Genomic DNA, 12907 nt, shown 5'->3' with positions numbered 1-12907 from the left:
AGCCCCAGCAGCCACATCCTTGAGGAAAGAAAATACATCCTTCAATATAAACCTGCAGCTGATTTGCTCACCTCGTTAGTATTCACTGCAGACAGTCTTAACCATAATCATCAGAAGGCAGTTTCGCACAAGGCTATCTCTACTGTAAGGGTCCAGAGGATGGAAAAATAGCAAGAAAAGGCACAGCATGATTTTACAAACACTGCCCTTACTCTCCCTTTTGACTGATGCTGTGCTCCTGTAGCAAAGCCAATGGCTGTGAACAGCTCCCTCAAATCACAAAGCTCTGACCAAAGTGCTACTACTAGCAAGCATTATAAGAACTGTCTAGTCAGAAATGCAGTAAAAGATTGATCACAATGAACTATTGCCACAGAATGCTGAGAAAACAATCCTCTGGTTGTAAGATGGGAGGAAAATCTACACATTTCAGAATGCAAAACATCAGATCTCTTGTGCCCTTGTTCCCATGTTACTAAATAGACTGATGTTAGGAGCCTTTTACTATCCATGTATGTCACTCACTTCTGAATGCCATTTTAGCTTCACAACGTGGATCTGATTGGGAGACCTAAAACGATTTGCAAATCATGATATAGAGTCTAGACAAGAATGAAGCAAACCATGTATGTTTCAATGGTTTGCACCTTGCTACACTACCAGAAAAAAAGTACATTTTGTATTGTTCTCACCACAGTTCCCTGTTTAAATGCAAGTGCGGTTAGAGTACAAACAGATTACTTTCATTGGATTAGTACATTTTATCTTTAAAATTTTGTTCTTTTAAATTAGAGGCTGCCTGCCAACGCTGGGATCTTCTGACCTACATAGATTTTTATGATGGGTCTCAAGGCCTGGTTTAGTCCCACATCTAAAACACTCTTCTAAAGACCAGCAGTAACTCTGTTTTGTGGTACATATGATCTAAGAAAATGTAATTAAAAAAAAAAAAAAAAAAAAAAAGCCCATTTTATCTGAGAGGCAGAAAAACTCTGGTTCTTTTCCAGGCATTCAGTTGTCTCATATCTGAAAAACACAATTAAAATATTCAAACAATATGCACAATTTCAGCCCAAACCTCTGGGATGGCCCAGGAGCTCGCAATATATTACGTTATCTACTGCTTACTTTCAGCAAAACAGTTTTAAGTTTACCCACTAACCCCTTATGAAATCAGGGTAGTCCACAGAAACAAAACAGAACAGTTCCGAGCTCCAAGAAAATGCCTTAGTGCTTAGAATATTTAGGGCACCTGAAGAGGAGAAGCCAAATCTGCAGGCACACCTGATTTATCTATTTATTGATTTTTATCTGGCAGTTGTATTTGCAGTGCAAAAGCAACAGTTTTTTCAGATTACTTTCTCATTCCTTCATTCCTCCTGCTGCCACTGAAGTTGTATGGCAACGTAACTCATAATCTCACGTTTCCACTTTGATACTAACAGTATTAGCACTTAATTACAAGCTATTTTAATTTTTGCTGAAAGCGCACACGTATCCTGACAGAATCCCTCTCAATTTCTATGCATAAATGAATCCTAACTAAAAATGCTCTTGACAAAAGGCAGGCAAACATCAGCAGAGATTGCCCCCCCCCGAATACCACAGAAACCCATTGGAGAATGCCCCCCTCGCTCCAGACTCAGCAGAGCCCCAGCAGGGCTCAACTCTGCGCAGACAGCTGCTTGTTTTCCTGGGGAGAGGCTGCACGAACCTTAGTGTGAAACAATGCTACTACAAATTAAGAAGGTTTTTTACTAATGAAGAACCACCAAAAGCTTTGAAGTGGGCTGAATGAGGAACGCAAGCGTGGCAAGGCAGCAATGCTAAAATATTAACTACCTTTTCTTCCAGTTATTGTCCTCCCCCGCAAGGCTTTCAACTCTGAGATCTGAGGCTGGAATTGCTCCACTGATGCCCTGAAGGAAGATATTCAACCTGCACAGTTTTCACAATAGGATGGCAGCTACTTTGTCTTTTGCAATAAGCACTGGGACGGTGGAGAAAAGAAGTTGATTCAAAGAAAAATAATTCTCAGACTTCTGTTACATAACAAACCCAAGCCAATCAGGAATATGAATAGAAAAGAAGAGAGATGATCATTTTGTAACTAGAAAACCTTGGAAAAATCTGATGAATAAGCAAACATTTAATCCTCCTTGAAACAAAGTCTCAATTTGCCAAGACAAACATGGGAGTTTAAATTCTCCTTATATTCATTTTAATCTCTTAGGGAAAATAGCAGATTACTAGGAATATAATAAAGGATTTCCAAGATGAAATAAAGGTAACAGCAGTGCTGAGCACTACAGTGGAGAAAGGATTTGCAGGTGCCTTGAGATGAACAGATGAACCTTCTGCCTTATTGCTCCCACTGGATGCCGGATGAACAGTTGCAGATTTAGACGGCACATCCCAAGCCCTCAAGCAAATGCAGATTTGCTGTGACACAGAAAGAGTGGAGGAGGGCTGGCCCTTTAAGCTACTGCCCACCTGCACAGCACTCAAGCTGCTGGACACAGCAGCAGGACAGCCCAGAAATCACCACAGGGAACTCCTGCCCCTGGCAAGGGGCAGAAATCATCACAAACCTTGGCTAAGGGAAAACAAGTGCTCTGGCAAGGGTACGTGTGCACGCAGACTGCTGGCACCCAAGGTGGGATCTGGGATCTGCAGTGCAGTAGCACAATCTCCGTCCTGCCGCTGCTTTGGCCATTCCACCTTTTATGTCCAAAAAGCAGCATGCAGCCTGGGAGCTCCAGCAGGGCTGGCATCCAGCTAGCCAGTAAGATGAAGTCACCAAATTAATTTAGCGCTGACCTATCTGTGGTCTGGCCGCCCCTTCCATCCCCGCAATGTCCACACATTGGAGCAAGATGCCGACGCTCGCATGATGGCAGAAGAGATTTCATAACACCACGCGGGGGGTTGGCAGCCCCAGCTTGTGGCCATGACGCAGCACAGGGCTGGGAGAGATGGGACAGGAGGTTAAGCAGGGAAGGCAGCAGCTCACTGATCACAGGCAGCTGCAGCTTTCCAGCAGCACGCATGATGCTGCTGCCGCAGGGAGATGCCTCGCTGAAAGGGTGCTGCAGTGGCTGAGAAGAGAATGCAGCGTGCCTCTCTTTAACACACTGCAGAGCATGAGGACCTTGCCACGCATCAGCTTTTCTCGCTTGTATGAGCAACAAAAACAGATGCATATTGTTTTTGTGCAATGTCTCTTCTAACCTTGATACATGCATGTTATCACAGGGAACAATACCTCCCAAGCAGGCACCGTGGAGGTACACGGCACTGCACCTGGGGAAGGAGGAGCAGAATCACAGCTGCCACCCACACACTCATCCCTGGATGACAGGGATGGGTGCCAGGGCAGAGCCCACGGGACAGAGCCAGGCAGGCGGCCAGCACTAGAAAAGGAATAAAGGTGACGACACCGAGCTGGGCGAAGAGACGTTTATTTTAAGCCACTTCACCCTGCAGTTGTAAACAAGCATGTGACAACAGATGAAGCAACACATACCCATACAAGCTGCTTGCACCCATGTATCACCCTCTAAAACATGGCTCTGTATTTCTGTAACATAAGACACAGTGCTCCAGCATGGTTGCCCAAGGTTCCCGCTGCCACCCCCGCTCAAGGCCAAGGGACGAGCACTGGGCTCTGCAGGGCACACGTGGGCATGTGGCTGGGACCAAGCAGTGCACAGCCATGGCCCAACCCATGCTTAGGTGCCTGGCCATCACTGTGTTGCAGACCAGCAAGCCCGCTCACCAGCTTGCCTTCCTCTGGGTTCTGTGCTCAGCCTCTTCCTCATCTCTCTCTGCCACAGATGAAAGTGAGACTGGAAACGATAACAGCAACAGCAAAAAAAATCTGAGTTTTGACATCTCTGAGTCTGTTGAAATAGGCCCATACAAAGATCCCTCTCTCTAGCTCACACAAACTCCCCACTGATCATTATTAATATCATAAAGGTTTTCACTGCTAGCATCTCAGCCACGAGACTTGCTTTCGGTATTGGACACCAAAGAAAGTCAACCTCTTCCCTCGTTTTCATGAGTTAATCCCTTAACAGCCAAGGAGACTCTATGAAATTATTCTGGTGCTCAAAAATATTACCAGCAAATGACTTGTACTTAAGGATTAACCCCATTGAGGGCTGCCTAGGATAGGACTGAACTTCTAAGTGCAACTGCTTAACTGCTAAATTAATTTTAGAGCAACTAAAACTAGAATACGCTAATCCTTTATGAAGTAAATTGCCCTTTATGAAGACGCTAGCTCAGCCATCTGTGATTTATGTAATGTATTATTCTTTCTGTGTGCCAGTGACCACAAACTTACATTACCTTTACTACCAATGCAAGTGTTGAAATTACCAGGATAAAGTAAAGCTTCCCCCAAACTCTTTTTTCAACCATACTGGTCTTTGAAGGTCTGTGAAGTCACTGTTTTCTTTCAGTTTTCAATTTTAAATATCTCCTGCCAAACTAAAGTGGCACATTCCCAAAGTTGTGCTTTTTTCCCCAACCATTTTATTTAGATGGTGCTTACTGCTTTGATGCAACTGGAGTTCTAAGAACAGAATTACTGACAGTTACAACAGCCTTTATCTGTGAGCCCCAGCAAAGCCTTGCACCTTAAGCTAAGAGAAGCATAGATGTCCTGTTTAATAGGATTTGGCCTCCTTTCATGGAATATCTTGAGGTCAACTCCTAAAGTACATTGCTTCCAGCTGGCAAATGGTCACATTAGCAAATTCAACTCCCACAGTAAACAAGACAAAAAAAAAAAGTTTATTGCTTGAATTACCTTTAACTACATATAACTGCAATTATGAAGTTAATAACCCATGCTGCAATGTGAATACTTGGCTTCTTCAGCCCTCTCAGTGTTGGTGTAGGTCAGGAGATGAGACAGTTCTGCACCCCTCCCTGCAAACACACGTCAAGCTAAGCATATATCTGATACAGCTTAACAGCCCAACATTTCCTGCAATTAAACTTATCAATAATGTTAATATTTTCTGCATTAAAATGTATACAAGTCATTAAAAACTGAGGGGATAATAAATTGGCTCTTAACTTCAAAACATAATCCTTAATTGAAATGTAGATAATTAATTTTATGACGCAACAGAACTATTCTTGTGCTCCACTGTGCGTCAATGAACTTTTGGCCATTCCTGGGTAGCAAATTGCAGAAATTTCTCTCAGTGATTTGTGAGACGCAACAAAAATAATTAGTGCACTGCAGAAGCAGCAATACAACTTCTGCAAGAATTAAGATCAAAAGCTATTGAACTGAGATTGCATACACACATTTTTCTTTCCCATTTGAAACCTCTGATCACAGAATGATTTCATTTTGGTGGCAGTACTAAGTGTGTTTGCTACTTTTAGAGAAGCACTGGAACAGGTTGCCTAGAGGGGTGGTGGTGCCCCAGCCTTGAAAACATTCAAGATCAGCCCAGACCGGGCTCTGAGCAACCTGATCTAAGTCTAGATGTCCCTGTTCATTGCTGGGGACTTGGACTAGACGATCTTTGAGAGTCCCTTCCAACCCAAATTATTCTTTCACTTTTAAAGCAGCTTGATACCATGACTTAATTTTGTGCGGTGCATTTTGAACTCAAGAGCTGTTTATGCCTCTTCAGCTTACCTAATATGATCATACTGTGATTGACGTAGGCAAGGAATTCCAAAGATCACTTACTCTAACCTCCCAGTGGCAGCAGAGCCAACAAGAGAAGTCTGCTGATGGCACCATCTAGCCCAGTGTCAGCTCTCTCCAAGGACAGACACTGCACAACTCTCTGGGCAACCTCTTCCAGTTAGACTGTCATCCCACCATGAGAACTTTCCTCCTACTATCTCAAGGAATTTCCACTGCTGACTGTCATTGCCACTCATTCTCCTCTGCAATTCTGAGGAAGCCTCAAGAGGAGAATGAGGGCTACTTAAAGATGAGGCAGCTCTGCGGCATCGGCATCCCTGTTTCTATGCCCCCTTAAGTTTGGCAACTGGCACAGCAGAAGTACTCTGAAAACTGTGTTTACAGGAGCCGATTCTAAATCTGTATCTTGTAATCTTTGAAACATGAATACAGACAAGGACTGATGTGAACCCCAAATAATAATTCAGTCAAATACAATTAAAACTATTCTGCACAAAATGGTTTTCAACGCGGCAGCTTTTTACAAGTGAATACTGTCCTTTAAGGAAAATTTCTCTTTTATTCAACCAATTATCATTTCACTGCCTCCATGCTCTCAACACTCCTGCACACAACAGCCTTTCTGTATATGAAAGCTCCCAAGAGACTTCCATATCATGGGTTACGTACTCCACTTCCATACAATTACTCTCAGATTCTGTAGTTATTTTCATAAGTTATGATTTGTATAACACTGAATCTGTAAGTAAAGCAATGCATGTTCTGCTCCAAGTATTTCAGTACTTCCCATTCATGATATTACAGGACTAACTCCACAGAGATTAACCATTAGAAGTGAAGCCTAACAACCATGTAAAAATTGCCTAAAATGAATTTTCATCCCCCCAAAACTGTTTAATACATACTGCCAGCAAGCCCTTCTGAGAATCCACCCTGCATTCCAGAGTGACAAGCAAGAATTTACATTCAAGTGCATCCTTGAATAATTGCAGCTGGTTGAGTAGGAAATTTGTACAGCTCCGAGGAGCCCTGCTGTAGAGGGGATATTCATTCCACTTATCCCTAAAGATAAAACTGAAGTCCCCTGATCTCTCTAACTACCTTCAGGGTTCCAAGAAACTTAATATTGGAAATTAAACCTCTGAAATGATACACACAGCCGCATGGAAAAACAGGAACATGCACCACCACTGGACACAACATCATGGCAGCAAAGTACACTGTTCATTTACTGTCTTACATGCCGGAGAATAAAGATCCATTTCGCACACAGAAGAAATCCCAAACGTAATCCAGACCAGGAATTCTTCAGTTTGCAGAGATTGCTTAAATACTGCTCCAGACTGCACTTAAATTTACAAGAGCTCACCCCAGTGCTGCTGCCTTACCTCTCCATCTTCCATCACCTCACCCACATCTCAGATCGCTCCCTCCCCCAGACAACATGAGTCATGCACGCACCAACCGCGTGCAAGACCAGAACATCAAGACCATGATCTGCATGGCATACTCCTCTCCAGGCACAGCAATTTTGCACAGTCGTAGGATTTCCTCCGGAAGCTACATCCTTAAGTCTCTACGCACCGATTAACGTTTACATTTCCTGTTTGGATAGCACCACAAAACAGCAAATTTAATACGAAAGCACAATTCACTAAGTACAGAGCTTGATGCAAAGCAAAAAAACATTTCCACATAGATAAGCCAAGCCACGTAATGGGTGTGCTTTTGGTATGCAGAGCCTTCTCTATCAAATATTTAGTAACTTAGTGTGCCATCAGAAATTTGGACAAGTTGTAGTAAAAAAAAAAAAAAAAAAATCACAAGCAGATCTTCATTTTGAGTTAAATGAGTCAGCATGAGGACAACAGAACTGTGCTAAAAATAAACAAAAAGGCCGTTGTTTTTAGAAAACCTGAAGAGTTAAATGCACGTTCAGTAAACTTTTATAGCTGATATTCTCCTTCCCCTCCCATCTAATTATAACGAAACAATATGATGAAGATGCTTTATTGGTGAGTCAGGCAGCAGGGCAAGACTCACGCAGCTCTTCAGTGCTAAGTTAATACCGTCCCCGCAGAGACACGGATGTGTTCCATCTACACTCTCTGGCACTGATAGGGGCAGCAGGCGATCAGCATCCCGAGCTGGGGACAAGGATCCAGTGGGACACACCAGGCACCCACACACAGCCCAGTTCTCGCTGCTGTCACCGCTGTTACTGCACGCTGCGGCCTTCATGCCATCCCGTTCAGTGGTTCTTGTGATTGAGAACAGATGTGGTGCGACTGCTCGTTTTCAATTATCAAACAAAGGCTGAAAGTTGCATCCCCAAAATGAAAAGCTGGCACACACTTAATCTCCTTCCTTACCAAGCCTCTGCTATAATTATCTTTGGGCACGAGGAAGGAGAAAAGACTGTCAAATTAACTAACCTCCCCACCCCCAGGCTCCAAACCCAAAACCTCTGAAGATATTTTTAAGAAGTCACTTATTTGAATGCCAAGGATTGAAATGCAAACTACTACACTTGTGTTTTCTTTTTTCTTTTTTTTTCTCTCCTTACTTCCCCCAGAAACAATTTTTCCTACCTCTGAGTGGTTACTCAGGGTTCTCCTCCTAGAACATTCCTGCAGCGCAGCCTGCCTGCACAGAGGGGGCTGTACCTCCCTTGCATTAGCTGCTCATGCAGCGAAGAAGGAACCCAAAAGAAAAGCTTCTACAGGGCACTCCTGGTCCACAGCCCTGCTTCCACATCACCAGTTTTTCATCGTCTGTCATCCAGGGAGGCAGGACTGAAGCAAAATGCCTGTTTTGAGAAGTGGCAGCATCCAATTCAGTTCTATCTTAAATTTGCTCCTGTTTTTGTTAGCATGCCGGAAATATTGCTGTTGCTATGCAACCCAGAAAGGTTAAAAAAAAAAAAAAAAACACAAAAAAACCAACAACACCCACCACGTACTAAAATAGGGCCCAGCCTCCTGCCTAGAGGATGCTGTGGAAACCCGCAGAGGTTGGGTGCAGTTTGGATGTTCTCAGATATTCCTGGAACTACACAGGACCAGGTTGGATGGGGCCCTGGGCAGCCTGAACTGGTGGGTGGCAGCCCTGTCCACGGCTACGGGTTGGGACCAGATGACCTTTGAGGACCCTTCTGACCAAAGCCATTCTGTGATTCTCCCTGGTGAGAGTGCCTCCGTGCATGCTACAGAGATGGTTCTTCCTGAAAGCACCTCATTCCCTTGCACAAATTGGGCTGTCTGGCATGGAACATCTCTGCTGCAAACCTCGCAGACAGCACTGAGCAGAGCCATCCTCACCAATGTGGGCTTGCAGGCGATTCCCAGTCAGCATGAGGAAGTTTCCCCCCTTGCTTTTTGAGAGCTGAGCCTGACCAGCACAGTTCTCTCTGGGCAGAGCACTCCCTAATCACAAAACAAGATTACAGATGAACAGCCGCAGTAGAGGCAGGAAGCCAGCTTTACGAAAGTGAAAGAAAAGAGAAGGGCCTGAGCTGAAACACGAAGGCTTTCTGCAGGGTCCCTGCTTCTCCCAGGGAACAGTGAGCACTGTGCTGCTCTCTGGCTGCTTCCAAGGCAAGGGCTTATCACAAATGCAGTTGTTAGAGAAGTACAGGCCACATTCGCAGGGTGTGGTCTCTTACAAACATTTTCAACAGCCTTTCTCCTGCTTCCACTGCAACCTAGGATGGAACTTATGACCCGAAATAGCAGCAGTTAGGCCAGGAGCAAACACCTCTGGAAATAACATGCCAGGTTACTAATGTGGTTAGCAGCATTTGATCCAAGAACATTTACAGTATCAGCAGACAACGACAACTCGCTGCATTTTACTCAGTCTCCTTTCCACAAGTTCTCAACAAGTCTGGACCTTGAGCTACTAACATTATCAACACAAATCGTCTTTTTTTCTTACTTCAGTGGAATCAGTCAGTTACTGCACCCAGCAGGGCACAGCTTTGGGGCAGTGCCCCCTGCCCAAAGCAGGGTGCAGCAGCACACCTTCTCCATGCAGGTCCATAGCTGCACAGAAGGAACAGGCTCTCAAAGAGCAGTTTCCAAGATGACTCAGGAGAGCCAAGCATCTTAAGGGGATACCCTCAGAAATGTACATAGAATCCTTTAAGTTAGAAGAAACCTTTAAGGGTCATCTACTCCAACTCCCCTGCAATGAATGAAGCTTCGAAAAAATATGGTGAGCTGATCAGCCATACAGAATACTCTAATTCTGCCAAGAAGCATTACAGACATGCTTACTTGAGAACTTACTCCTCCACCCAGCTGCTGATTTGGTTTCTCACTGAATTTTTTCAGTCTTTTTGAACACAGAAAAGAAACTATACTTAAATTTAATGCTGTTCTCCAAAACAAGTGCAAATCTATTTCAGGCCAACAAAACAACACCTCGCTTCCAACAAAACTGTAAAGTTAGTCTCCTGATCTGGAACACATACACCTGACACACACAATTCCTTCCCTTGGGACAGAAGAGGCACATGGTCAGAGAAGTACAGATTTACTCTTATTATTATTTACTTATTATTACTTTCTGATTTTATTATTTACTGCAGAAGGCAACATCTCCCCGCGACTGCATTTTACACCAAAGCAACCAGTTTCCATTTACCAACTAAGTGAGGGTGAAGGAGAAACTTAACACCTCGGGCCTGGATGTCCCAGTCTGCAAAATATAATATGTGCTCTGGACGGCTTGTAAGGACTATTTGTGGCTTCACACAGCACAAGGCTGGGACTCATGTGGTATGGGTTCAGTTCCTTGCTGCACTCTCAGTGTGATGGTAACACCAGGGAACCCTTCTCGTGTCAGCTTCCTGACTTGCAAATTGGTACCAAGTTTACCTCTTTCAAACTTCTTCAGGAGTCACAGGCAGCTCCTCTGGCAGGAGCTGGATATTTCAGAACAGGAAAGCTTCATGAAGTACTCTGAGCTACAGATGGAAAGCTAAGCATCACTCTTACTGGAGAGAGGAAAACCTACTGATCTAGGTGCCACGGCTCTGTAGGGCAGGGTGGGTTTCCACAAGGAGCCAAAGTAGGATTCTCCAATTGAGTTATTCCTATTATGCATTAAAGGTTCATTTCTAAAATAATTTTAATTGGATTGTTTACCTCTCCAAGATAGAATGCAATATTAGAATTATGTCTGCATTCTTGTACATTCCCATAGCCAGGCAGAAGGATGCAAAGTGCTGCAAGACGCCTTGCACTGGGAAGAATTTGCCTTTCATACAGACGCTGCACAAATTCATGCTTTCTGGAAAATTGGGCAATTGATGCAATTATTTCTGTCATCATGTGCTCAAGACAGCTGCCTCACAAAATGCCTTTCCTAGACATAGCTCAGCGCAGGGTGAAGCAGACAGAAGGACTAGCAAAATCGACTTGTTGATGGCTGCTGGAGACTGTATTTATGTGCTGTAAAAGGATAATGGAGAACTCCATTCAAGCGAGGTTTTCCAGAAGAGCCTTCTGAAGGCAAGCAGTGAGACCGCAAGCTGCAGCACCTCGGGTGCACGCTAGAATAACTGAAGGTTGGCTCGCAATGAATTGTCGTGCGTCCACCTCATATTTCTGCTCAGCAGCGCAGTGGAAACGCAGCTTTCCTCAAGCATAGAACTACTTAGTGCCGAGCAGTCACTTAGGGATAGGAAGTGAAGGCTCCATTTTTTCCTGCAAGCAGACACAGCTCTTCACAAAAGCAAACAACACCGAGAGCACGCACCGCCTCGGCACCGCGGCTCCGCGCTCCACGCACGCACCGGGGCTGCGCTCCAGAGTCAGGACCGGCTCGGGGGCGGCACGGCTCAGCTCCGCGGTGCAGCCCGGCCGCCCACCCCGCCCCACGGCAAGGAGCCAGCACCGAGCCCTCCGCCGGCTGTCAGCGGCCGGCAGCGCCCGCCGGAGCCGCAGACGTCGCGGTTCTCCTCGGAGAAGCGCCGCCGCGACCCGGCGCAGCCCGCCCCGGGGCCGCTGCCCGCGGGCAGCCCCATTTCCTGCTCCAGGGGCGTGTTCCCCGCAGAGGCTCCGCTCGCTGTCAGCGCGCAGCATCCGAGCGGCCGTGCCCGGCCCCGGAGCCGCGACCCGCAGCGAACAATGCCACCGGGCGCGGGGCTGCGACAAAGCGGCGGGCCCGCACCCCTCGGAGCGGGGCTGGGCCGGGGGCCGCGCCCGCCGCTGCGGTTCTGCGGTTCCCTGCGCGGCTGGCGGGCGGGCGGGCTTCTTTCTTCCTCCTCCTCCTTCGTTTTTTGTTTTTTTTTTTTTCCTAAATTATTATTTTTTTAATTTTTTTTTTTAATTACCATTTTTTATTTTTTCCTCTCGATGCATCTTCCGCCCCGGCCACGGACACCCCCCCCGCCTCCCGCACAATGCCGCGCCGCCTCTCTCTCAATCTGTGTGTATTGGGGGGGGTTGAGCGCCGCCCACCCCGCTCCGCACGCCCCCCCCCCCCCCTCGCGCCGCAGCGCCCGGCCGCCGCCCGCCAGCGGTACCTGTAGGAGCGCTCCCCCCGCACCGTGTGCTTCCTGAAGGGGATGATGGTGGTGCCGTTGTCCTGGATGATGTCGTTATTGTTCTCGCCATTTGGGGACAGGGCTTGGGTCGGTCCGGGCATTGGCGCTCCCGCGGCTCCGCGCCTCCCCGCGCTGCGCTGCTGCTGCTGCTGCCGCTGCTCTGCGGAAGGTGGTGCTGCCGCCGCCGCTGCCGCCGTCTCGCGCCGCCAGCCCCGCCCCGCCCCGCGCGTCAGCCTCGCCACGTGACCGCCCCGCGCCATGGCAACCGGCCGACTCCGCGCCACCCCCGCCGTCGCCCCCGCCTCCCCCCCGCACTTCGGCTACACAGCGCCGCGGCCCTCGTGCCCAGGTGGCGGCAGCGCGTGTGGGGGGCGACGGCACAGAGCCGACCTGGCGTCTGATAAAGAATGAGTAAATATTTAACGGTACAAAACGCCAGAAATCATGCACTCCCAACCACAAAAACAAAAGAAAAAAAGAAATAGCGTAAGGAAGTCTGAGTTCACTGATGGCACTCCTGTCCCCACGTGTGAGGATGCCCAGGCTCTGCTTGCAGCCACGCTGATCGCACCACACATCCTTGATGAAAAAAGCGATCCTACAAGATTCTAACCACTCCGTATAATAATCACAGAATCATTAAGGGTGGAAAAGACCGCTAAGATCCCCCA

The 12907-nt window shown here is 46.8% G+C and overlaps 1 protein-coding gene across 6 annotated transcripts in view; it reads right to left on the bottom strand.

Annotated features, from left to right (window-relative positions):
• The window catches only part of MAPRE2 (microtubule associated protein RP/EB family member 2), an 88786-nt gene that overhangs the window by 40081 nt on the left and 35798 nt on the right, over positions 1-12907 (bottom strand). Inside the window, exon 1 of one of the 6 annotated variants that reach the window (XM_031612839.2) lies at positions 12216-12468. The exons of 4 other annotated variants lie outside the window; for them this stretch is intronic. In XM_031612839.2, the coding sequence (XP_031468699.1) occupies positions 12216-12337 (122 nt within the window). In that variant the 5' untranslated portion in view covers positions 12338-12468. Of the gene's footprint in view, positions 1-12215; positions 12469-12907 lie in introns of those variants that run through there. One more of the 6 variants, XM_090137565.1, reaches the window with a different exon arrangement.

The sequence above is a fragment of the Phasianus colchicus genome, chromosome 3 (assembly GCF_987193195.1).
Source record: "Phasianus colchicus chromosome 3, bPhaCol1.hap1.1, whole genome shotgun sequence".
Lineage (NCBI taxonomy): Eukaryota > Metazoa > Chordata > Aves > Galliformes > Phasianidae > Phasianus > Phasianus colchicus.
The sequence above is the reverse complement of the archived record's forward strand: the minus strand, read 5'-3'. Positions and strand labels throughout refer to the sequence as shown.